Source organism: Megalobrama amblycephala, linkage group LG20, assembly GCF_018812025.1.
Source record: "Megalobrama amblycephala isolate DHTTF-2021 linkage group LG20, ASM1881202v1, whole genome shotgun sequence".
NCBI lineage: Eukaryota > Metazoa > Chordata > Actinopteri > Cypriniformes > Xenocyprididae > Megalobrama > Megalobrama amblycephala.
The window spans coordinates 23569968-23595392 of NC_063063.1; the positions used below are offsets into that span (position 1 = coordinate 23569968).

The window sequence follows — 25425 nt, forward strand, 5'->3', positions numbered from 1 at the left end:
TACTGACCCCAAACTTATTTTGATTTTAGTAAACTAAATTTACTCTGTTTTTACAATTGTTTTGTCCAATGTATTTAAATGGTCAAAATGGTAAAAAGTGAAGTTATACTTAAAAAAAGTAAACTTCTGGGAGTAAGTAAAACTAAAATATAATGAGTTGAGGTTTTTTTTTTTGGTTTTTTTTACAGTGTAGCGTATATTTTGAGGGATTTTAGCACATTAAGATGAAAAGTTTGGGTCAGGGACAAGGGTAAAATTATCAGATCTAAACATAAAGGCCGTATGAAAAGTAAAACTTTTTAATATGGTGTTTTATATAAAAATTTGAAATCTGTCTTAATAAAAATCAAGCCCTGGGGCATAAGTCATAGAGTTGCCCTTAGTTGAATAAACGCCTACATTGTGATTTAATTCAGTTTTAGTAGATAAATACCATAAATATTGCAGAAGTTAACGTATACTGCAGTGTTTTGTTACATTTTTTACTTGGAATTAAGCTCATCTTTTGGTTTCCATCATTTACCCTTCCTTTATGCACCCTTTGATTTGATCCAAAAAAACACTGCTGTTTTTCTCCCTTCCAAAGTCTCTCTAGCACTCTCTCATTAATCTTAAGCTCCAGAGAAGGAGAGCTCTTCAAAAGACTGATCTGTTTTAAGATCAACTGAGATGAAACAGCGGTTTTCCTTCACGGGACGACTGGGACTCGAGACATGAGTGTTAGGTCAGCAGCAACCAACAGCCAAGACCACCTCCCAGTTGTCCTGTTTTTGAAAGGGTTAGATACAATCTGCCACGACCAACTACTGGAATAGATCATCCCATAAAGATAACAGATTTATATGAACTATTATTCACAGTATTTTAATGTAGTTGTTCCTTAAGTACTGTAATACTCCTTTAAGGGTGGAGGAGTCTGATGTTTATTCTTTCTCAATAGAGCGTCAAGTGTTTATTCAGTTCAGTTTGGAATTCAGGAAGTAGATTTAAAATTTGTTAGTACATTAAAAGTTTAGTAAAGTTTAGTTCAACCAGAAGATCTCAATATGTCATCATTTACCTTCATATTCATTTCAAACCCATGTGACTTTCTTCCTTCTACAGAACATATATTGATGAATTATGAATAATGGACTGATTGATTTTTATGTAATTACTGTACAATAAATAGAGACTGGAGTTTTCTGAACTAAAATCCAAATCAGTCACAGTCATCAAGATGTCAACATTTTCATTGAATGGGCATATAACTTTTTGTGGTTCTTGGAAGAAAAAATTAATGCAGGTTTGGAAGAACATGAGGGTGAGTAAATGATGACAGAATGTTAATTATTTGGGAACTGCTCCTTTAAGAGTTGTCACATAAAGTTGAGTGTGTGTGTGTCCTTAATTATTTTTTAAACTGGTTCATCCCTATATGGAAGACGAACCCGCAGATATCACAGATGTTAAATGAAAGCTTTTACTGCAGGCATATGATGCTGGTTGGCTTGGAAATGGCCTTTCATTACTGCCAAATAGCTCTTCTACACTTATCTTCCTTTGAACCATATTTTTATTGTGTGAATACTTTCATTGTTTTGTTTTGCTTGATAAATATTATCATAAATTTCACCTGTCCACTAATGTACACCAGGGAATAGAAATGACCATAATGCAGGGATACTTAAAGTCTGGCTTATCACAACAGTCTGGATTTGTTGGACAAATCATTTGTGCTTGTTTCTGCACTTTAAATGAGCATCATGACACCAGAAGCCAGCCATTATAATGAATGAATCTGTCTAAACTGCATGTGAGCGTGTCCATTATAATGCAGGCGCTGATTATAATTGTGTTGTTTTGTCACGTTGCTTGTTTGCGGAGTAGTTGGGGTGTAAAACTTGTATTTAAATGTTATCTCAAAATGTTTTGCAATTCATTCAAATTCCATTTCTTTAAAAAGCAAAGTGTCAGAATATGCAAATATGCATGTATAATATTATATTTTTAATATTATTTTTAATATATACACTACCGGTCAAAAGTTTTTGGACTGTAAGATTTTTTATTGTTTTTAAAAGAAGTCTCTTCTGCTCACCAAGGCTTCATTTATTTGATCCAAAATACAGCAAAAAGAGTAATATTGTGAAATATTTTTACAATTTAAAATAACTTTTCTATTTGAATATATTTTAAAATGCAATTTATTTCTGTGATGGTAAAGCTGAATTTTCAACATAATTACTCCAGTCTTCAGTGTCACATGATCCTTCAGAAATGATTTGAATATGCTGATTTGCTGCTCAAAGGTGCCCTAGAATTAAAAATTTAACTTATATTGGCATAGTTAAATAACAAGAGTTCAGTACATGGAAAAGACATACATTGAGTTTCAAACTCCATTGTTTCCTCCTTCTTATATAAATCTCATTTGTTTAAAAGACCTCCGGAAAACAGGCGAATCTCAACATAACACCGACTGTTACGTAACAGTCGCGGTGTACGCCCCCAATATTTGCATATGCCAGCCCATGATTGAGGCATAACACAAGGGCAGTTAGTATTACACAAGGGCAGAACGTCTGGATGTGCACTGCTGAATAATCAGACTAGGTAAGCAAGCAAGGAAAACAGCGAAAAATGGCAGATGGAGCAATAATAACTGACATGATCCATGATAACATGATATTTTTAGTGATATTTGTAAACTGTCTTTCTAAATGTTTCGTTACCATGTTGCTAATGTACTGTTAAATGTGGTTAAAGTTACCATTGTTTCTTACTGTATTCACGGAGACAAGAGCCATCGTTATTTTCATTATTAAACACTTGCAGTCTGTATAATGCATAAACACAACTTCATTCTTTATAAATCTCTCCAACAGTGTGTAATGTTAGCCAGTTAGCCACAGACCATAGCCTCAAACTCATTCAATATCAAATGTAAACACCCAAATAAATACAATACTCACACAATCCGACGCATGCATTCAGTATGCATGACGAACACTTTGTAAAGATCCATTTTGAGGGTTATATTAGCTGTGTAAACTTTGTTTATGCTGTGATAGAGTCGAGAGCTCGGGAGGGGGCGGAGAGCGCGCGATTTAAAGGGGCCGCAACCTGAAATCGGCTCGTTTGTAATTATGCCCCAAAATAGGCAGTTAAAAAAATTAATTAAAAAAAATCTATAGGGTATTTTGCTCTGAAACTTCACAGACACATTCATGGGACACCTTAGACTTATATTACATCTTTTAAAAAAAAAAGTTCTAGGGTACCTTTAAGAAACATTTATTATTATCATTATCAATGTTGAAAACAGTTTTTTTTTCTATTCATCATTATTTGATGAATAGAAAGTTCAAAAGAACAGCATTACTAACCCCAAACTTTTGATTGGTAGTGATAATGTTACAAAAGCTTTCTATTTCAGATAAATGCTGTTCTTCTGAACTTTCTATTCATCATAAAAAAATGAAATATTATATGTGCATATTAAATACATACACACATATATGTGTGATTTAATATATATATATATTGTAGTATAGTGTAGTATAAAAATATAATATTTCATATCTGTATATTTTTTTAAAGTATGAGTATGTGATTTCTTTAGCACACACTCTTTTTCTTTTGTTCTTTTTTCATAATTTAGCCTCATCTCCATTTTCAAATCTTGTTCATCTGTAGTCTCAGTTAATTAACAGAGCAACTGGACGTATTTGGGGCACGGATGACTGGAACATATGGCCAAAAAAGTGTTCGTTTCAGAATGATGAAGCAGAAAATGTTCTTGGAATGAATTTTTGATGGGAAACCCAAGCTTCTGACCATCATGGTTCTCCTCAGAATCCGACCTTTCAGTTCGGTGCGCCTTTGAAACCGAGAGACCGAATGAACAACACCAACACTTACCAGACTCTGCTGACGCTGGGCAGGTGTTTATTAGGCCTCTAGCATTTCAGCTGTGCAGACACATAGAATTCGTGTCAAAATCCTGAGCTCACACCTACCTCCTACTGTTTTTCTGACATCATGGTATTTTTGAGAACTACACAAAGGAAAAAAAACAGTTTTCAGTTGATAGTGTGTTGGTTTGTGACACTATCTTGATTGATTTTCACTCTATTTGTAATTTTCATGCTGGTATGTTCATAAACGACCTCGATTTCTTCAGGGTCAGTTTTGAGGGTGTTAATGCAAAGGATCTTTTGTTGTTAGTTTGGTTTTTAGCAGGGATACATCTTGTTAGTAGGGGTGCAATGGATCGCAGGCCCCACTTTTCGGCATGCATGTGATTCACGGATTGCTATCATAACATAATGTGTTTTTTCTTGACAATTTACACATTCAATCAATCTTAAACATATACACACAAACACATACACACAAATACCCGTCTCGGAAGGTATTGTCGTAAACACATTTAGTTATGTCTTGTACGTGAATGTATACAGTTGAGAAAGAAATCGAATGTGTGTCATTATATTGGATCCATAAATGAGGCCTTAAAGTGACAGCAACGTATAAATACCTGTTGCTAAGAAATGTGAAATGTCTTAGGTCTTGATGTTTGGGCACTCGACTCACCAGGGAAAAGCCGTGTTTTTAAAAGTCCTGCTGACTAACCTTTCAAATGCAACTTGCATGTAATTTTCCTCTGTTCTTTTCTTTCCCCTAGCTGCGGGGTGCCCGCCTAATCTCAAGCATTCATTTAGAAAAGGATGAAAAAAGAGAAAGGAAAAATCTTTTATTTCTCTAAAGTCACTGCAAATAAGAGTGTGAATAGACTTGTTTGTTGGTGAGATTGTGATGATAATATGATGTTGATTGGCTCAGCTGTGCTTTTCTTTTTTCTTTTATTCATCAAGGATGCATTAAATTGACACAAAAGATTCCATGACTATATCATTTTTTTAGATGAAAAGAGACAGAAGGACACCAAAAACCTGCACATTTCCTTATTAGGAAAGTTGGTGTAGCCTGGTTTACAATTTAGTCTGGTGACCAAACAGTTGTAGGTTTATGAATGACCTCCATTGTCCTTGAGAAAGACACATTATCCTAAATTGTTCTAAAGGCACTGTATCTGTAATAAGTGTACTATGAATCACTGTGAATAATAGCTTCAGCTAAATGTCAAATTAATCATTTAATGGCCAATGTTTTGCATGTTAATAATTTGCATGTTATATTCTGAGCATGATAAAAGTCTTTAATCTCACTCAGTTGGTGAAAAGTAAAACCACCAATATCTAACCACCATCTAACGCCTTCAGAAATGCATCTCAGGGAGATAAACAACTCAGAAAGAGTACAAATGGTGTAGTAAGTAGAAGTACATTTTAAAAATAAATGTAGTAAATTGATTCTTTTGTTTTGTGGATGGGTCTGATTGGAATGGTGTGATAAATACATGGGTGGAATAGAAGGAGAGGAAGGGTGTTAGAAGATAAAAGTGAGCTGGAAAGTTCTGGGTGGACTTTCCAGCAGGATCTCCCAATCATCTCTCCTCTGAGATCACTTTTAGGGATGTTCCCAGATGGTTGGTATAGGTGCAAAACATTGTCAAAGCTTATGGTTTAATACATATGCTTTGAAGAGCAAAAAGTGTGTTGTAAATGAGAGGAATGGTTCATATAAAAAACAAAAACAAAAAAAAACAAATTAGGGGGAAATGTTGTGCCTACAATTTTCTTTTTTTTTCTTTTTTCTTTTTCTTTTTTTTTTTTGAAAAGCTGAGATTGTTATTTGAGGGTAATGTTGTGTTCCTGTTTCACGGCACATGACCAGTAACAAGTCAGCGATATACAGCAGTCTTATGATTCAAAAGTATTGCACAAAATCATTTCTTGTATTTCATGCATGCTTTTTAGAAACATTGCAATTGCAACACATTTTTCTCTAGTTTGCAAAGTCCTGTGTGAATATTTACAGAATATAGTGATTTTCATTATGAAACGCATATTAATATCATATACATACTTAGATGAAAAGGTTCTATATAGAATCTTAAAGGGATAGTTCACCCAAAAATGAAAATTTGATGTTTATCTGCTTACCCCCAGCGCATCCAAGATGTAGGTGACTTTGTTTCTTCAGCAGAACACAAATGATGATTTTTAACTCCAACCGCTGCCGTCTGTCAGTCAAATAATGCGAGTGGATGGGAACTTCTACTATAAGAGTAAATAAAACTTGCATAGACAAATCCAAATTAAACCCTGCGGCTCATGACGACACATTGATGTCCTAAGACACGAAACGATCGGTTTCTGTCAGAGCGCGATCAGACCTTACTAACGAGTGCTGAACGCAGTTGGACATAGTGGTGTTTTAGAGGTAAAATGATATAAATACTGTTCGGTTTCTCACACAAACCGATCGTTTCGTGTCTTAAGACATCAATGTGTCGTCATGAGCCGCAGGGTTTAATATGGACTTGTCTATGCAAGTTTTATTGACTCTTATAGTAGAAGTTCCCATCCACTTGCATTATTTGACTGACAGATGGCAACGGTTGGAGTTAAAAATCATCATTTGTGTTCTACTGAAGAAACAAAGTCACCTACATCTTGGATGCGCTGGGGGTAAGCAGATAAACATCACATTTTAATTTTTAGGTGAACTATCCCTTTAAAGAGTTCTGTCAGGCACTTCATGCTGTATATAGAACCTTTTAGGGGTTCTCATCATGGAGCATTTTATGGATTTAGTTTTAATTTATTTATTTTGTTCATTCGTTTTTAATTAAATTTTATGAAATAAGGCGTTTGTAAACTTACTTTATGACTAGAAAAAAAAAATTCAAATACTGTAACCGTTAAACATGAAAGTGTTATACATTAATTTAAAGGCATAGTTCACCCAAAAATGAAAAAAAATATATATAAAAAAGATATATATATATTTAAAAATAACCTGGCTCTTCCAAGCTTAATAATGGTAGTGAATGGGGGATGTGTTTTGAAGCCCCCAAAAATGCATCCATCCATCATAATTATAATCCACACAGCTCCAGGGAGTTAATAAAGGCCGTCTGAAGTGAAGCGATGGGTTTTTGTAAGAAAAATATCCATATTTAAAACTTTATACACAAAATAACTAGCTTCCACCAGACGACCACACGCATACCTCGCAAGTCGACTTGTACCAAATGAGTAACCCCTGACGCGATGTAAGTAGGAGTAGCATAAGCTTAGATGCCTTTCGCTGTTCGAACAAATAGGGCTGTGCAACAAACTGAAGTTACTCTTCTATTATATCGAAATCCTCCGACATTTCTCTTTAAAATTTCTCGTTTTAGACTTCAAATTCGTGCCCGGTGTTTTGTTTTGTTCTATTCTCTGCGCTTTCTTGTTCGTCATGTGTCGGGTCAGAGGTTACTCTTCCGCCGCAAATCGATGCGTACGGCCGTCTGGCGGAAGCTAGTTATTATAGTAAGTTTTAAATATGTATATTTTTCTTACAAAAACCCATCTCTTCACTTCAGAAGGCTTTTTATTAACCCCCTGGAGCTGTGTGGATTATATCTATGATGGATGGATGCATTTTCACTACCATTATAAACCTTGGAGGACTAAGGGTATTTTTAAATATATCTCTGATTGTGTTCGTCTGAAAGCAGATAGTCATATACACCTAGGATGGCTTGAGGGTGAGTAAATCATGGGAAAATTTTCATTTTTGAGTGAACCATCCCTTTAAGACATTTCTCCTTTATCGAAACTAAAGTGTTCTTTAAAATTGTCAAGAACCTTCTATATAGAACCCCTTTTAAGCTTTTTTTTTTCTAAGAGAGTATAAAATAGAAAATGTTTGCATTAAAATGCTCTTACGATTATACGAACAAGCAATTACAGTTGAAACAACCACACAACCGCATTCACAAAACACCGGTGTAAAATGCAAGCTGATGCAAAAGCACCAATTTGGGTGCATGTGGGTTTCAGAGGGTCTCAACCTAACACAATGTACACGTGTATTTGCAGGCGCACATTTATAGATGGGGTGGGTGATCTTGTGATTCTCCATGAGTAAACATATACATGCCCTTCAAAACCACGCATGGCTCAGATGCCCGAGATGGTTGAGCTCTGACTAAACTGCCCTCTGAGCTTGTGGGAGTGAGTGGGGAGGTGTTCTGGGAGGTGCTGATGAGCCTGTGCTTATGTCTATGTAAATCTTTTTCTACTAAAGCTATTTCAGCACCACAGCAAAGACTTTCGAATTGAAACCAAGATCATAGACACAGAGAAACACAGGGGGAGCTTAAAAAGCCCTGAATGGTAAACACAAAGTGGCGGTGAGTTCGGAGAGAGAGAGAGAGAGAGAGAGAGAGAGAAGGAGGAGAGACAATACAAGGAGAGAAGTCAGTGAGTGAGATTGCGAGACCAGCACACATCAGAGCAGAGAGCAGCGCTGTGGATCTGTGCTGCCAACAGAGGTCTTTGCTTTGGTATCTGTCAGGAAAACCCAAAGGAAAATTAATGATAAAGACGAGCGTTACATAAGTATCAACATTTCAACAAGTTCTGCTTTCAGACAAAAGGGGAAGTAGCTTGTGTTTTCTCTATCGACGCTCACAGGGACTTACTTCTCAATCGCACATTCATAATCAAAGTGAAACAGGGACAGTTGAGCTATGGGGACAGTAAGCGAACTCTGTGCGTCCAGCTTCCAGGCGTTCCTGTGTCCCACGGTTTGCCCGGCTCCTCCAGCAGGTGGGTCTGTCATCATGTGCATGTACTTGGGAATTACATCTATTGAAAATCGGGGACCTGTCCAATACTGTTTAAAGCGGTCATGAAATGCATTTTCAGATCTTTAAATTGTGTTTCTGGAGGTTAGCAAAGGTTTTTTTTTTTTTTTTTTAACCAAAAAATGATTTTCCAACCTCATTTTGGGGACATTAACTCTCTCAGAAATGCAAGTAAACGCCCACTGCAGTGATTGGAGAACTTCATCGCAATGTGTCCATGCCTTCCTCCACAGCATGTTACATGTTTTGATGCTTGAGATGACCAGCACTGTTATTTTTTCCGAGACAAAAAAAAGAGCTTTTTTCACACTTTATTAATATTAAACTCAAGAAACCATTGTTAATCCATGTCTGTACCGATTTATTAGCAGCACTCTTAACAACGATACACTTGGTCTCTTGATAGCATCATATGCTGGTTTGACGTTTATTACAAACACTCTTAAAGACTGTAAATAAATGTACTTACCTGTGTTGCCTCAGAGGACAAACTTGGCACTGCCATAGATTTCAACACAAGATATTTAAAAAAAACAGGCAGCATGTTGAGCACAATTATGAAAACGGTCTGGTGGTTTGAAATGACGCGAACAAACAAAAACTTTCTCGTTCAGTTGCTCTGGCACGTCAAAATAAACTTCAGCCTTGTATTTGTAATAGTGCTGTCAAATCGATTAATCGCGATTAATCACATCTAACATAAAAGTTTGTTTACATAATATATGTGTGTGTACATATCTAACAAACTTTTATGTTAGATGTGATTAATCGCGATTAATCGATTTGACAGCTCTAATTCGTAATAGTTAAATGTTTTGGAAGTGCAATTTGTCTACAGTACATCCAGGGACAGAATAACGTTTGCCAGTCTTTTTCGATGATGTTCTCTCACAGCAGTACAACACTTGTGATTGATAGACATGAGTTATTAAGAGCACACCTTCTTGATACACATGTTAAGGGACGTAAAGATGAAAATGAACACATCACGAATCCTGGTGTTTCAGAAAAACCCTTAGAGTGACCTCTTATGTGTAAATGTCAAGGACATTTGGATTTTTTCCATTTCATGACCCCTTTAAGTGATGCATTCATAGAGCTGGAACCATCTGAGTAAAGTCACGTGCAACTGCATGTTATATTAATCTAGTGTTGTTGCCGTGGTGATAAACAGTGTCCCTGGATCATGGAAGTGTTGGATGGTGAGACGGAGCTGCCGTCATGTTCCTGCAATGTGAGACAAATCATTTGTTGTGCTGATGGAAAGTTGCTGGGCTATCAGAAATTGTGTTTTAGATTCTGTTGCAACACTAATAATAGTGTCTCCATATGATGATTGTGAGACTTGAAACGTCCACCTGTTGCCCACTGACCTTCAGTCATGTCCTTTATCTATAGTAATATGAATTGTGGTATTCATCTGCACTGTTTTTTTATGTACTTAGTCCTGCATTCCTCTGTTTGTGTGTGTTTATTTGTTTGTTTTAACACTCTCGGTGGGTTTATGCGTGTTTGTTGCTCATCAGTGCGATTTGTGTGAATTAAGTGATAGGGCTGCTGAGACATTCACTAGGTGAGAATGAAGAGGAGAAACTCTGAGAGAGACAATAACAGAGTGTGAGAGAAAGACAGATTTTGTTTTAGACATCATAATAAGAAAAAAAAAAAAATAAATGAAAGGATTAGATCTGTGGCTTTTTATTTTAAATGGATTTTCTCTTCTTTCTTTCCTTTTTTATGCCATCTGTCGAAACTCAGTGACAAAATCCCCTTATGGACCCAAAAGAAAACACCAGAAGCCTGTTTGGACATAAACTCTTTTCCTAGTTTACTTAACAATTGTAGTAAATGGCAGAGATTTTTTATTTTTTATTTTTTTTTACTTAATGGCTGCATTGCAGTTTAGATAATGAGTTCTCACTTGTGTTTCCTGCAAGTTCTTTGTCTCACATGTTTCTAAAATTCCTTTGGAGAAATAAAAATAGATTCAAATGAGGATATTGTTGCCATAAAGTAAATGCCTGTTCACACCAAGAATAATAGCTAAAATGATAATTACAGCGATAACTAGATTGGCGTCCACACCAATGGACAAACTTTTTACTATTAAACTATTATAAACACGTGCTGCATGTTGTCATCTGACCCTTTAAATGCTCAAGTTCTTTAAAGTCGATGGATTCTGATTGGCTCTCAATGTTCTATTGCACAATAAGCTGGAAAAAAATCGTTCTGAAAGTGATTCCAACAATATTGTTCCTCAATATCAAAATTTGAGATTGAACATTTTCATTATCATGTTCTGATTGAGACATTATTTTGATCTTTGTTGAAACTCTTGAGAAAACGTGAGAATGTTGTTAGAAAAATCTAAGAAACAGAACACTAGTAAAAATCTTCATTTGCTCTCCAATTTATCTCATTGATGTTTGGTAAAAACAACAAAAGTATGTAAGATTTCACATTTAAATTTACCCCAATGATGATGCAGTGACTGAATGAATAATACGTAAACCATAATGACAGATAATAGATTTATTCTTGCACTGTCTTTTTAAATGTTTTTTTTTTTTTTTAGTTAGTTGATCTGGCCATATTTTACCCCTGTGGGAGTTTACATCACACTGTCTGGCTCGTGTTAGCATCCCACCCATTCCCTCCACCCATACACACAGGATAGTGATGATATCAATGCAAAAGCACTGGGATTTTTCATTGTTTGTACAGTATCACTCAGTTTGTCTGTATTTGCATGTTCAAGATGGACTGTGTATTTTTCAGACTCTTTAGGGCTTTTCACACTGCGTACACTACATAACCCCGGGTTATCGTTGTTCAAAACACTGTTTTCAACCCTGGGTAAAGGAGCGTTTCACACTTGTAATTTAAAAAATTGCAGTGTGAAACGGCAGCTTATGAATACCCAGGATTAACTGTCAACCCCGGGTATAATATGAGCAGTGTGTAACGTGAATAAAGATAACCCAGGATTTCATTTACCAGGGGTTTAAATTACCCAGGGTTAACTTTTTTTGGTCCCACTTTATATTAAGTGGCCTTAACTACTATGTACTTACATCAAAAAATAAGTACAATGTACTTATTGGGTTCATATTGAATTGCAAAACACTTTTGCTGATATTGAGGTGGATACGGGTAAGGTTAGGGAAAGCTTTGGTGGTATGGGTAGGTTTAAGGGTAGGGGTAAGGGTTAAGGGATGGGTCAACAGTGTAATTATGAATTTAATTACAGAAATTAATTACAGATGTAATTACATGCAGGTGTTTTTAAAATATAAGTACAATGTAAAAACATGTATGTACACAATAAGTGCATTGTATCAAATGATTAATTAAAATGTAAGTACATAGTAGTTAAGGCCACTTAATATAAAGTGGGTCCACTTTTTTTAAGTGTGAAAAGCCCTTTTCTGCAGATTACTTAGTTATGGCAGTTGGCAGCAGATGGGTTTATGAGTATGTCAGTGAATCATTCACTCAACCAATTAGTTTAAAAATGCTGATTCATTCTGGATCTGAATACCGCTAAACTTTGCATTGTTTGAAAACTACTTTGATATTTAGAATCATTTTCATTGCCAGAGCAAAAAAAGATGAAGTAACTGGAAATATTGTGCCTAAAATGTAAGTTAATCAGTATTTTTTGCCTTGTATATTGAACTGTTGACACTTGCAAAATACTATTGCGTGTGTTATATACTGCATGAATATTGAATAATTATTCAGTAAATTAATAAATATTTGTTATTTTGTACATATTTATACATATGTATAATATAAATGTATAATTTTATGTGGGGTTCACTGGCACCGTGTCCTTGTTTCTTTGTAATACGTTTGAAAGGATTCAATGAATTTTTTTTTTTTTTTTTTTTTTTAAGACAAAAGCCTTAAGGATCTTCTATGCAGAAATCGTGACTTCTTTTTCTTTGTAAAGATATATGGATGCTGTGAATCCATTTTAGTAAGTCATTTGTCATGAATCATTACCAAATCACATGGACAGGAAATTCAATGCATCCATGCTCTTTCATTTCTCCAGAGTTTGGCAAACTACAGCATTTTTCAATCCAGTGAAATGGGAAGTCATTTATTTTTTAGTGTATTAAGGGCTGTTCTCATAATGACACTGAGCATCAAAAAGACAAATATGTGTGTAAAGCTGCTCTCCTGTTCTGCACTGACACTGTCAGAGATATTTCACTCTTGGCTTATTATTTTCTTAAAAAACAGCCACACAGCATCACCGTGACTCTTGTGTTGCCATTAGTAATGACTTTGGTATAAGAAGATGCAAAGCATTTAAGTCCAAGCAATTTTTTTTTACATGATAGAGGAGTCCAGCTGTAAGATTAGTACCAAAGTGACCAGTCCTTGAAACACAGCTGAACGGTGCAATTGAGAGGCCCATTCCTCCCTAAAGCTTTTTACTGTAAAAAGTGCTGGTCTGTGTGTACTGAGAGATGGAGAGATTTCACACTGTGCAAAAAAGCCTTAAGTGTGTCTTACTTCACTTAAAGGTCACTCCAAGTCATAAAGAAGAATGGTAAGAAAGAATAATCAAAAGAAATGGATCAAGAAGTGTGAACGTGGGATTGTGAGAATGGAGAGGGTTATTGTGAAATACTGTTCAGTGAGGAGGAAGTAGATTACATACAAGAGATCATATTGGTGAGAGTTTCATCTGTTCACACACACACACACACACACACACACACACACACACACACACACACACACACACACAAACACACACACACACACACACACACACACACACACACACACACACACACACACACACACACACACAGTGATTCAGATGCCAAGGGCAGCTCAATGATTTCCAATTCTAATCATGATGAGTCAATAAGTCAATCATGCTTTCTCTGAATCAGTAGTGTTTTATTATCACCACCTCCAAATTCACATGTGGCTAATGAAGAACTTTTAAAGAGGAATTTAATGTCTATAATATGTTTGTGCTGCACAATTTTAGTGCGTTTCTTTCATGAAGTTCCCTTATAAAAGTTGATTTCCAGTAAACAAATTCCTTTCATGCTGAAATCGTGATTTCTTTTTCTCAGTAAAAATATATTCATACTGTGATTTAGGCTGTCATGATTTGGGGAAAAAAATTTGAATTGCATTTTTTTTTACCTGAGTTTTTTTTACCTGATTTGCGATTGCAATTTAAAATGTGATAAAAAAAAAAAAAATTGCTGTACTTGTTTGTAGGGCTGCACAATTAAATGATTTAAAAAAAAAAAAAAAAAAAAAAAAAAAAAATATATATATATATATATATATATATATATATATATATATATATATATATATATATATATATATATATATATATATATATATATAAAATATATAATATATAATTTATATATAATTTATAAATATAATATATATAAAATATATAATTTTTATTTTATTTTACGTTACAACTGTAAAATTAAAATACTAATATTTATGGTTGTCTTAATTTCTTCATTTTGAATATGTATACTGTCTTTCTGTATACGTATGCAGGTTCTTGTGTACGTTAAGTTTTATTATGAATTATGAATTGCATTTTGACATATTTTGTAATGCAGCAATGTGTGAAATCAAGCATGCATAACGTCTATCCAATGTTGCTGTGCAGGCTGCTTGAGATGTTTTCATAGGTAAAGAACCACAGTATTTACAATTTTTCGTGGAATCAGCCTAAGCATAGCTTACTCATAGTTATTGCTGCATATTAAGCTGAGATAGCAGTAAGTATTTTAACACCACAATAATGAAACACTTCACCTTTAGATTAAATACACACACACACACACACACACACACTGGGCAGCTGCTCTCAGAATGAGCCTCACAACAAGCCTGTACACTTGAACCAAATTTGACCTGCCAGTTTTGCCTCATGCAACCTATTCATGCACATTTGTAAAAACTCTTCTTTTTCAGACACAAACAGCAAAGAGCTGGTTGAATTATTATTGAACTATGATGAGTTATTACTGCTGGAAAATACTAAGATATGTTGAAATTTGGAGAGAAAATGTAGATGCATACAAGGTCCAAAATGAACACTCGCAAAAAAAATAATTAAAAAGAAATGTATAACAACTTTTTTTAAATGAAAACTTTTTTTTTCATTGTGAAATGACCCCTTGAAGTAACCTACCAGGCACATCTCTCTTTCTAGATCGTTGAAATGAGGGTATGTAGTATGCATGAGAACAATCGAAAGAAGAGCTAAAGTGACTATATCATAAAGGGGTTATGAAGAGAAGGACTGTGTGAGCGGATAGAGGTGTGATATGAGTGAAGTGACTCATTTTTGGACTGTGAGCCCATATTATCATGCTGGAAGCAAGTCAGTGCTGCCCACTCATGGATCTCCCATGATGCCGGTGTGGTGGCCCACCAGTTCTTCTGAGGGAGTCACCGTCTGTGATGATAAACAGTGAAGGACAAAACAAATCTTATTTACATCTCTCTTTCTAGCTCTTTTCCAAAACCTAATGAGCTGCCTCGCTGCCTACTGCCTACACAGGCAGCTGCTTTCTGTGACAGCAGACTGGAATGGGACCTCAGTTGAGTGATTTTTGACTCTTTTCAGGAATTCATACAATATACATACATGTCACCCACCATCTGGAATTTGTTTTTGCACTGAGCTCATTAAAATGCATTCTGGGATTGCATCTACATATCATCGCTGTCAGGTGGAATGTACCTGTATCTACCATTTTTCGTCATTTTAATTTTTTTCATAAATCTTTACGTCTGTCTGTGGGTTTTGCAAATATGTAACCAATGAAAAGTATTAAAAAGAGCTTGTGACTAAACCTCTTGAGTCAATTGGATCCTTAAACTGTCAGTCAAACCTCATAACTCCACCCCTCTCCTATCGTGAATATAGTGCCATACGCAGTTTGGACTTCCTCTGCTTGTTAGCATGCGAAGGCAGCATTAACCTTGAATTGCAATCGGAAATTTGATAATTTCCACTCCTGAAGTCGTGATTACGAGCTTATCGCATTCAAGTTTCAAAATAGGAGGGCGCTCATGTGCAATTTTTACTTAGGAATCTCGTATTAATGTTAATTCCGAGAGCACATGAAGACAGCAGTAGTAAAGAGCTGGTTGTTTGAATAAGTAAAGCATTTTCTTTACTCAAGAAACACTATATAAAGGCTAATGTTTTATGTATTTGAGTAGTGGAGAAGTGTATCTCAGTCTAGCCATCAAGTCATAGCCAATGATCTTGAATAGCCTACGCGTAGCACTTCATCTTTTATAACATGACATTTTGGCCAAATGACAGAAAAATCTGAGCGTTCGCATAGTTACAATAAACTTTAAATCCTGTAAGTTGATGAACTATGCGCTTATTGCCTCAAATGACAAAAACCTTGCAACTCTATTTGAGCTTGGTTTTGGTAAATTTTTAATATAATGACATGTTCAAATGTCTGACCAAATATAAATCCACAATATAAACTTTGTGTTTAATTATTTCAAAAATACTAATATTTTTCCATTTCCTGAAAAGTAGCGTTTTTGGACATGCAAGGTTTCCGCCTGACAGTGATGACATGAAGGATACATTTGATTCTGCCTTGAAATTGTGTGAAAATGAGGAATCCTAAAAATGTGAGATTACAATTTGCTAGGTTTTGGAACAGAGCTTAAATTTCATTTTCTTAGTAGTTCTCCTGAGCCTTTTATTGAACTCTGCCTCTCCAAAATCTATTATTCCTGGGCTCTCTCCTTTATTGCATCTGCTTGACAGGTTAATATCTAACTCCTGTCCTTAAATCTGTCCCTCATTTTCACACCTTATTATCTCAGATCTTCATCAGAGATGAGCAGAGGAGAATGGAAACTTTACATGCAGCAATTTCAGAAACAAGTTGCATCCTAAAGGAGTTGTTCACCTTAAAATAAAGTTGTGATTGTGTAATTGTCTGGAGTGCACATAAGTTTTTTGGTCTGGTTTTCAAGGGAGCACCTGGAGATGTTGCTCGGTACTCACACTTTACGCGACACACTTATCCTAAAAGCTTCCTCATCACTATCCTCCTGATTGCTCTCCTCACTGTCTTCTTTTCTCTCGAACATGGTAGATTATGATAATGATTTTTTAAATTTTGTTTCGCTAACATTAATGACACAGATAACAGCAAGAATATTAGGCTGCTGTCACTTTAAGAAGGAAAGCACGGACCGAATAACTGACACACAAAACCGTTTTTGTTTCTGTTCACTTATGACATAACTGATTTTGTGTGTATGTGTCCGTTAAAGCGCAAGTAAACGCAAAAGAGGAATTAATTTGGTGTCTGAATCTCTCTCTCTGTGAGGCTGTGCGCACAGATAACAGCTCACGAGTCCTGATTTTCGCCTCTTCTTCTGTGTTTAAAATCATTTTAATGTGTTAATTGCCGTGACAAAACACGTCCAAATGATAAACTTTCACTCTATGATGGTTAAATTTAGCAGTTCATCCGTAAATCACATGCGTGCCGAACCGTTGGACCTTATCCGTACGTATCACAGATTAACTGCGATCTGTTGCACATCTAATAATTAAATAACACATTTATCATCATGATTGCTATCTTACCAGAGATGGAGAAAAATCCTACTCCAGTAAGTAAACGTGTCCCTGTGAACCGGTCCTCAAAAATGTTGGAACTCAAAAGCGCTTCCCTCCATGTTTTCATCGTTTATTTTTACCGTGTACACAGCAAAATCTCCAGAGTTAAATCAACTCTGCTCAGAGAACATATGGTCACTCTCTACATAGAGTTAAAATAACACTGAAGCAGAGTTAAATTTATTGCGATTGCATGCTATTTGGGGAGTTAATCAGATCTTGAGAGATTTTATGATTTTATTTTTATCTTCAGTTGATTTCATCTAAGGCTGTGGCTGAAGTCAGTTGTACTTCTTGTGTTTCTCTTCAGTGATTCTGCTTGTTAACATCAGGTGTTCATCACTAATGCTCAATCATAATGTAATTAATCACTTAATTATCTCATTAACTTTAACTCTGTTTCAGTGTTACTTTAACACTAAGTAGAGAGGGATCATATGTAATCTGAGCAGAGTTGATTTAACTCTGGGGATTTTGCTGTGTATGCGTACCTGCGTACCACCTGGTCATTATACACTTCCATCATGTAATTTCAAAGCCTTCTGATTTCTTTAAGCTATACAATAAGCTTTGTGTAAGAAACGGACTGGAATTTAGTTTATTTAATAATCTAATAATCTTCCACTCCAGTAAGCAAACAAATCATTCGGTCTGATTTTGAGAACTGAATCAAACAAATCATTTAAATCATTCAGCAATCAGACTTACACTTCTGTTTTGGTTTTCATGGCTTCAGAAAACTTTGAATATAGTACTTGGTTCATATTGAGCACACTTATGATAATTTTATGGTGCTTTTGTTATCATTTTTAAACCCTGAAACCTCCAATCTTGATTCTTTATCATTATATTGAAAAGAATTTTTAAAGAGTGTCCAGGATATTATTCAGAAATCAAACTGTTGTGTTCCATAGAAGAAAGAAACTCATACTCATAACATAGTTTTTGGGTGAATTATCCCTCAAAGGCAGGTCTGTCTTGCACCCTCCTGAATGGACCAAGCACTTTCCACTTTTGCTAGGCCATAGGACCATGGCGCATTTGTTCCCTAATATGTAGACTAGTTGGGTTCTGGAGCTGCACCTTTCAAAGCAATGAGTAATGACATCATAAACAGAGGTAGCCTCTGGGGTTTCTGCTACTGTCTGGTGCTCTTCTCCAGACATAGACTTTATTGGAACTGGCTATCAAAATCCCAAGCAGTGCCATGACCATTTGTTAAACGCAATGGTGTTTAAGTTAGCACTGTGTAGCGGTGAGTGATTTCTGCACTCTCACAATCCTCTCAGTATAACAAACAATTATGTAAATAAGAGATTCATTGTGCAGTCAGCTTCATTTATTATAATGGGAATTTGCAAGATGAACTTAAGATGACAGCTTTTTAGTAATTATAATGGAAGCGCTCTTTGAATGCTTTCCGCCATGCCAAATCCCGCATACAGTGTGCTTGCTTCTATTAAAATTAACAGTGGTTTGTGAACGTAGACGCTTTAATAACAATTAATTTATTGGGAGCTTTCGTGCTGGGATGTGTAGGTTGTGCGGTGACACAAAACTATTTCTACATCTCCTTAGCCTTACCCTGGAGTTGATTCACCCTTATGTTTTTATTATTATTGTGTGTTGGTGGAATTGATGAGCTTTTGTGACTCATGTTTACGAAGTGTAGGCATAATGCAAATGGTTTTGGTGTAGTTATAGGATGGACCATCTTGTGTTTTGGTGCTGTTTTAAAGGTAGGGTAGGCAATTTTCGGAGAGGGTAGCAATAGCAAGCTAGCTTTGAAAGCATAGGATCCCACCCTCCCTTCAGAGAGTCTCCAAAACCACGCCCCCTCCAAAACACATGAACGCAAACAGTGTTAAACTACCTCATGTCTCAAAGCACATAACTACAATAATAATGAACATTAAACAACTTAAAAAGCACTGACCTGTACCACCTGGCTGCTGCAGATTCATTTCGGCGTTGATAGTATTGCCATAGAAAAGCATAAAATCGAATCGCTCCTAGTATAATGTGACAGGTTTCCATCTCTTACAAATTATGGTATATATGGAGCATAAGCTCGTTGTTTTGGTTCAGGAGGAACTGTAAAAGGTGACTGCTATCGAGGTGCGTGGAGGTATGGAAATGCATACATTTATCAGGACATGAAGAGACTTTCAACCAAAATGATTCTGGAACAAATCACCTGCTCTGCCTTTAATATAGAACTTGGTCTATTTCAGTTGTAATTAATACAGATTGTTATCGTTTTGGTAAATTTCTGTTTCTAAAATCATATAAAGTTTGCCCCCTATGAAAACGAAATGACCCCTCATTTTGTATGTTCTGGCGTCGGCCCTGGCCATGACTAGTATTATGTTTAAAATGAGGGCAAATACGGTCTCACACATGTACAGTCCCTGACAAAAGTCTTGTCGCTTGTGTACAAATTGACCTGAAGTGCCGCTGAAATATATTTCTAATCAAGATTTTTTTTACAAGAAATGGCTCATTTTAATCCCAACAGCTTTTGTAATAATGTTTCAGTGCATTAAACATCATTTGGGAGGGTTTTAGCTTTTCATATGAGCTATTTCTAACACCAATTGATTAATTAAAAGTCAGGTTAATAGCAGGTGTTTCTACAAAATAGATAAGCGACAAGACTTTTGTCAGGGACTGTACATATATCAATGTATCTAAACTTTGACACAAACTATTCAGAATAACTGTTTTATTAGATGTGGGAGATGTCTTAAGCATCACCCTGTCACAGATATATTGCAGTGCCACATCAGACTCCCAAGGAAGTTCAGAAGGATTTATTGCCATTGGCTTTTGCAGCTTCAGTATTGACTTTGCTCTTACGCTGATGTTTACAACCGCAGATTGTTATTTTTTTTCTTTTCTATTTTATTAAATGTCATCACATAGACTGTAATGAGCCAGGAACATTTGAAGAATACCCAAAAACCCAGAAAGACATACAATGAACCCTTTTTTGATTTGTAGCAATAGCCAACAATACATTGTATGGGTCAAAATTATCCATTTTTCTTTTATGCCAAAACTCATTAGGATATTAAGTAAAGATCATGTTCCATGAAGATATTTTGTACATTTCCTACCATAAATATATAAAATATTTATTTTTTGTGAGTGGATATGCATTGCTAAGGACTTCATTTGGACGTGGTGATTTTCTCAATATTTAGATTTTTTTTTTTTGCACCCTCAGATTCCAGATTTTTAAATAGTTGTATCTCGGGCAAATATTGCCCTATCCTAACAAACCATACATCAGTGGAAAGCTTATTTATTTAGAAAAAATTTACCATTATGACTGGTTCACATATTCACTATTAACTACCACTTTTGCCTCAATAAACTCCTAATTTACTGCTTATTAATAGTTAGTAAGTTAGTTGTTGTAGTGGTTAAGTTTAGGTATTGGGTAGGATTAAGGGATGTAGAATATGGTCATTCAGAACAAGGCATTAATATGCACTTTATAAGTACTAATATGCAAGCTAATAAGCAACTAGTTAATAGCGAGAATTGGTCCCCAAACTATAGTGTTAAATTGATCAAATAAATTCAAATAAATCCTATATATATATATATATATATATATATATATATATATATATATATACACACACTTTCTGTGATATTTTAATATGCACTATTGCTTTCTTTCAGTTTCTGGCAGACTCGGCATGGCTCTAGTTGTTCAGCAACATTTATGCTTCTGTTATTTCCTTTCATATACTCTGTCCATGGAAATGGTTTTTGCTCTGAATCATTCATCATGACATGGAGAGCATTAGCATAATTCTTTGAGAGGGCTATTTCAACAGGTTTCTTATTTAATCGTGCAGCTGCTGTGCTTGCTCTGACTTTTAATTCTGTGCTGAAAACAGAACAGCCCACCAGGCCCTCGTGATGCAAATGACTGCACTGACCTCAGTCATCACTGGACACTTCTCAGAGATAGTGTCACACAAGGACAGATTAGATGCTGCAGATGATTGTGGCAATGTGGTTTGTTCTCAGATAGTTTCACAGTATGGTGTTACTTAAGAGTGAGATATTTGATGTTCCTGTCTTCTACATGCTTCATGTGGTGAAGGTTAAATGGCTTCTGATAATAGAATGGTTAGATTCCCCTTGTGTTAGAGATTAAATGTGCTGACAGTGATAATCAGAATCATGAAAAACCTCAGATCAAAACTCAAGTCATTAAAAATATTGGATAGTTTTGCTATTGTGATGTCCAGGGTAGCATTTCTCAAAAGCATTGTAAGCCTAAGTTGATCATAGCCCCATTGGTGGCAATGGAGCTTCGATCAACTTAAGCTCACAATGCTTTTGGGAAACGCTGCCCAGGCCTGGAAAACTCATGGAAATAATGAAAATCTTAAAGTCCCCCTGTAGACAAAATTATTTATCCCTTAAAACACATCTATAAATGTTTTTTTCCTTGAAATGCCTTAAAATAGCTTGAATGTAACTCTACACCCTTGCCTCATTTAGTATACACGGTGCTATGAATATGCATAATATATTAGCCCTATATATTAATATATTAGACCTGCCTCCACTAACTCACACCAGTTCAGAGATCCACTCATTGACGATAACTTGTTGATGATAACACGTTGACATGATTGGTTATAAGGTAGTTTTGACGTCAGAAACATTAACGATTTAATACCATATTTTTAAGACTGTCTTTGGTTCACTGCAGCTTTAAAGAGAAAATCCTCAACAGTGGTGTTGACTTATGAATTTGCAAATGGTTTGTCTTAAAGTGTATTAAAACATCTAAACAACATTAAAAGCTTGATTTTCACCACAGGAGGACTTTAAAATGTCATGCAAAATTTCTGTGGTGAATATACTAGATTTTTTTTCTAATTATGTTCAGCTCTAAAATTCACTTGCAATAAATTTCTCTTTGTGAGTTCAATCTCTATAAAATGTTTGTTAAAATTTGTTGTCCATTAATCTTAAACTGACTGGAAAAATTATGAAAATGCCTTAGCCAAAAGTTGGGGGAAACCCAATTCACATTTACTAATTTAAAAATGTTTTTGCAAGAATTTTTCCAAATATACAAATATTTAAAGGTGCCCTAGAATTAAAAATTGAATTTATCTTGGCATAGTTAAATAACAAGAGTTCAGTACATGGAAATGACATACAGTGAGTCTCAAACACCATTGTTTCCTCCTTCTTATATAAATCTAATTTGTTTAAAAGACCTCTGAAGAACAGGCGAATCTCAACATAACACTGACTGTTACGTAACAGTCGGGATCGTTAATATGTACGCCCCCAATATTTGCATATGCCAGCTCATGTTCAAGGATTAGACAAGGGCAGGATGTCTGGATGTGCACAGCTGAATCATCAGACTAGGTAAGCAAGCAAGGACAACAGCGAAAAATGGCAGATGGAGCAATAATATCTGACATGATCCATGATAACATGATATTTTTTAGTGATATTTGTAAATTGTCTTTCTAAATGTTTCATTAGCATGTTGCTAATGTACTGTTAAATGTGGTTAAAGTTACCATCGTTTCTTACTGTATTCACGGAGACAAGACTGTCATTATTTTCATTTTTTAAACACTTGCAGTCTGTATAATTCACAAACACAACTTCATTCTTTATGAATCTCTCCAACAGTGTGTAATGTTAGCTTTAGCCACGGAGCACTATCAAACTCATTCAGAATCAAATGTAGACATCAAAATAAATACCATACTTACGCGATTAGACATGCTGCATGACGAACACTTTGTAAAGAACAATTTTGAGGGTTATATTAGCTGTGTGAACTTTGTTTATGCTGTTAAAGGCAAGCGCAAGCTCTGGGGGCGGGGAGCGTGAGCATTTAAAGGGGCCGCAGCCTAAATCGGCTCATAGTTAATGATGCCCCAAAATAGGCAGCAAAAAAAATTAATAAAAAAAAAATCTATGGGGTATTTTGAGCTGAAACTTCACAGACACATTCAGGGGACACCTTAGACTTATATTACATCTTTTAAAAAGACGTTCTACGGCACCTTTAATGTTAAATTTATATGGTAACACTTTACAACAAGGTCCCATTTTGCTTGCATTAAATTATATAATTTCATGTATCGTATTAATTCATGAATGTCTGCATTATTTTCGCCATCAGCCACTGTTCTATCTAAATACGCATTGCTGTGAGTCATTAAAAAACCCATTATATACAGAGATTAGGATAATGTCTCTCTTCACAAACACCACATATTTTCTTTTTGCTGCAGTTTATCATTATCATTGCCTTGCCCTCTACAGCACCACCTCACCTGCTCCCTCTCTCTGTCAGCTTTGAAACAGGTGTGCAGTGGTAATGAGTGTCTTTTGCATAGCACAGTGTGTTCTGGGAAAATAGAAGTGAGAGAAGGAACGAGGGAATCAGAGATGTGAAGAGAGAGAGAGACAGAGTGGTAAGATGGTATAACTGTTTATTTTGGTCTGTCTCCACCTGGTCTTGAAATGCCTTGAACTCAAACCACTTGGCGACAACACTGCTAATTCATTCTTAAAATATATACCAGTCCATGCAGCCCTGTAATCTATTTTTGATGGTAGTTAGATACAGAAATGTTTAAGAAAATGTTTCAGACTTTAACCTTGCTGTATGATAGCTTTTATACAGTCAGGAAAAGCTTTTCGGACATAGCAAAAACTAAGATCTTTCACTTCTTTCATTTCATTGTGACTATAATACCAAAACGATCAATTAAAATAGCTAAGTCTAATTAGAATTGACTGTTTTACCCTGTTTTAGTGTGTAATGTGTATTTTTATGTTTATCAAAATAAAACACATTATTAGTTTAGCAATATGCTAATGGAAAACTTTATTGAAATGGTACTGTGTGAGTTTTAAAATCCAATTCTGTATCATTCTGACAGATTCTCTTTCTTAATCACAGCACAGTGTAATGACAATAGGCACTCAAAGGTTTGTGAATGTGTCATAACCCCTACACTGTGCGGTTAGGGTTAGAATAGGGTTGGAATGACCTTTTTTTCTACAACCACAGCCTTAACAACACTTCCTCTTGTAGTAACACCTGCAGTGAAGGTCAGATCTGATTTTCTGCCCCCTCAGCATCCATTTAGCATCTTGATGCTTTGAGCTACAGCTATGTGAACTGACCTCACAATTCTTGAGTGCTGTGCCGTTTTAATAAGATACTCTGACGGCTGTCTCATTTGGCATTTAAATACAGCTTTTAAAAGATAAAAGCTTGAGTTGTTTGCTCGACCCTGGTGCTTAGTAATTTAAAGGCAGCCATCTGAGAAAGAATGTGGCATAATGAACGCTGCATTATTTAATGTTAAATGAAAATATCTTTTAAAAATGTTATGTAATGATATATTCAGAAAAACAGCATGATTGTGAGTGTGATTTTTGATGCTTTTATACAGTTCAGTAATAAAATATTGAGTAACTTACATTTCCTTTCAAAGGTTTGCGATAAGATTTTTAAGAAAGAAATTAATCATTTTATTTAGTGACTGATAGTTGTAATATGAAAGTACAAAAGATTTCTATTTCGAATAAATGCTGTTCTGTTGAACTTTCTAATCATCTAAAAAAAAAAAAAAAAACACAGTTTCCACAAAAATATTTTAAGCAGCACAATTGCTTTCAACATTGATACTAATCAGAAATATTTCTTGAGCAACAAATCAGCATATTAGATTCTAGAATGATTGGATCGAATGGAATGAATAGGTTCTATGAATAATTCAATGACTCACTCATAATTCCAACTCACTTGTTTTGTTCCTGAACGACGATACATTCCAAATGGGATATATCGCCCTCTGTAGGGCACTTCAGAGTGAAAACAATCATGGCCGCCATATTGAAGGGTCGTTCTAAACCGAAGTGCTCAAAACTAGCCACTACTGTAATATTTATACGAGTTACATTTGGTACA

At 35.4% G+C, this 25425-nt stretch overlaps 1 protein-coding gene across 2 annotated transcripts in view; it reads left to right on the forward strand.

Moving 5' to 3' along the window:
- cyth1b (cytohesin 1b) overlaps nt 1–25425 on the forward strand; it is an 82168-nt gene that overhangs the window by 7513 nt on the left and 49230 nt on the right. Inside the window, exon 1 of one of the 2 annotated variants that reach the window (XM_048169933.1) lies at nt 8212–8711. The exons of the other annotated variant lie outside the window; for it this stretch is intronic. Coding sequence (XP_048025890.1) covers nt 8633–8711 — 79 coding nt within the window. The 5' untranslated portion in view covers nt 8212–8632. Of the gene's footprint in view, nt 1–8211; nt 8712–25425 lie in introns of those variants that run through there. 2 annotated transcript variants of the gene reach the window in all.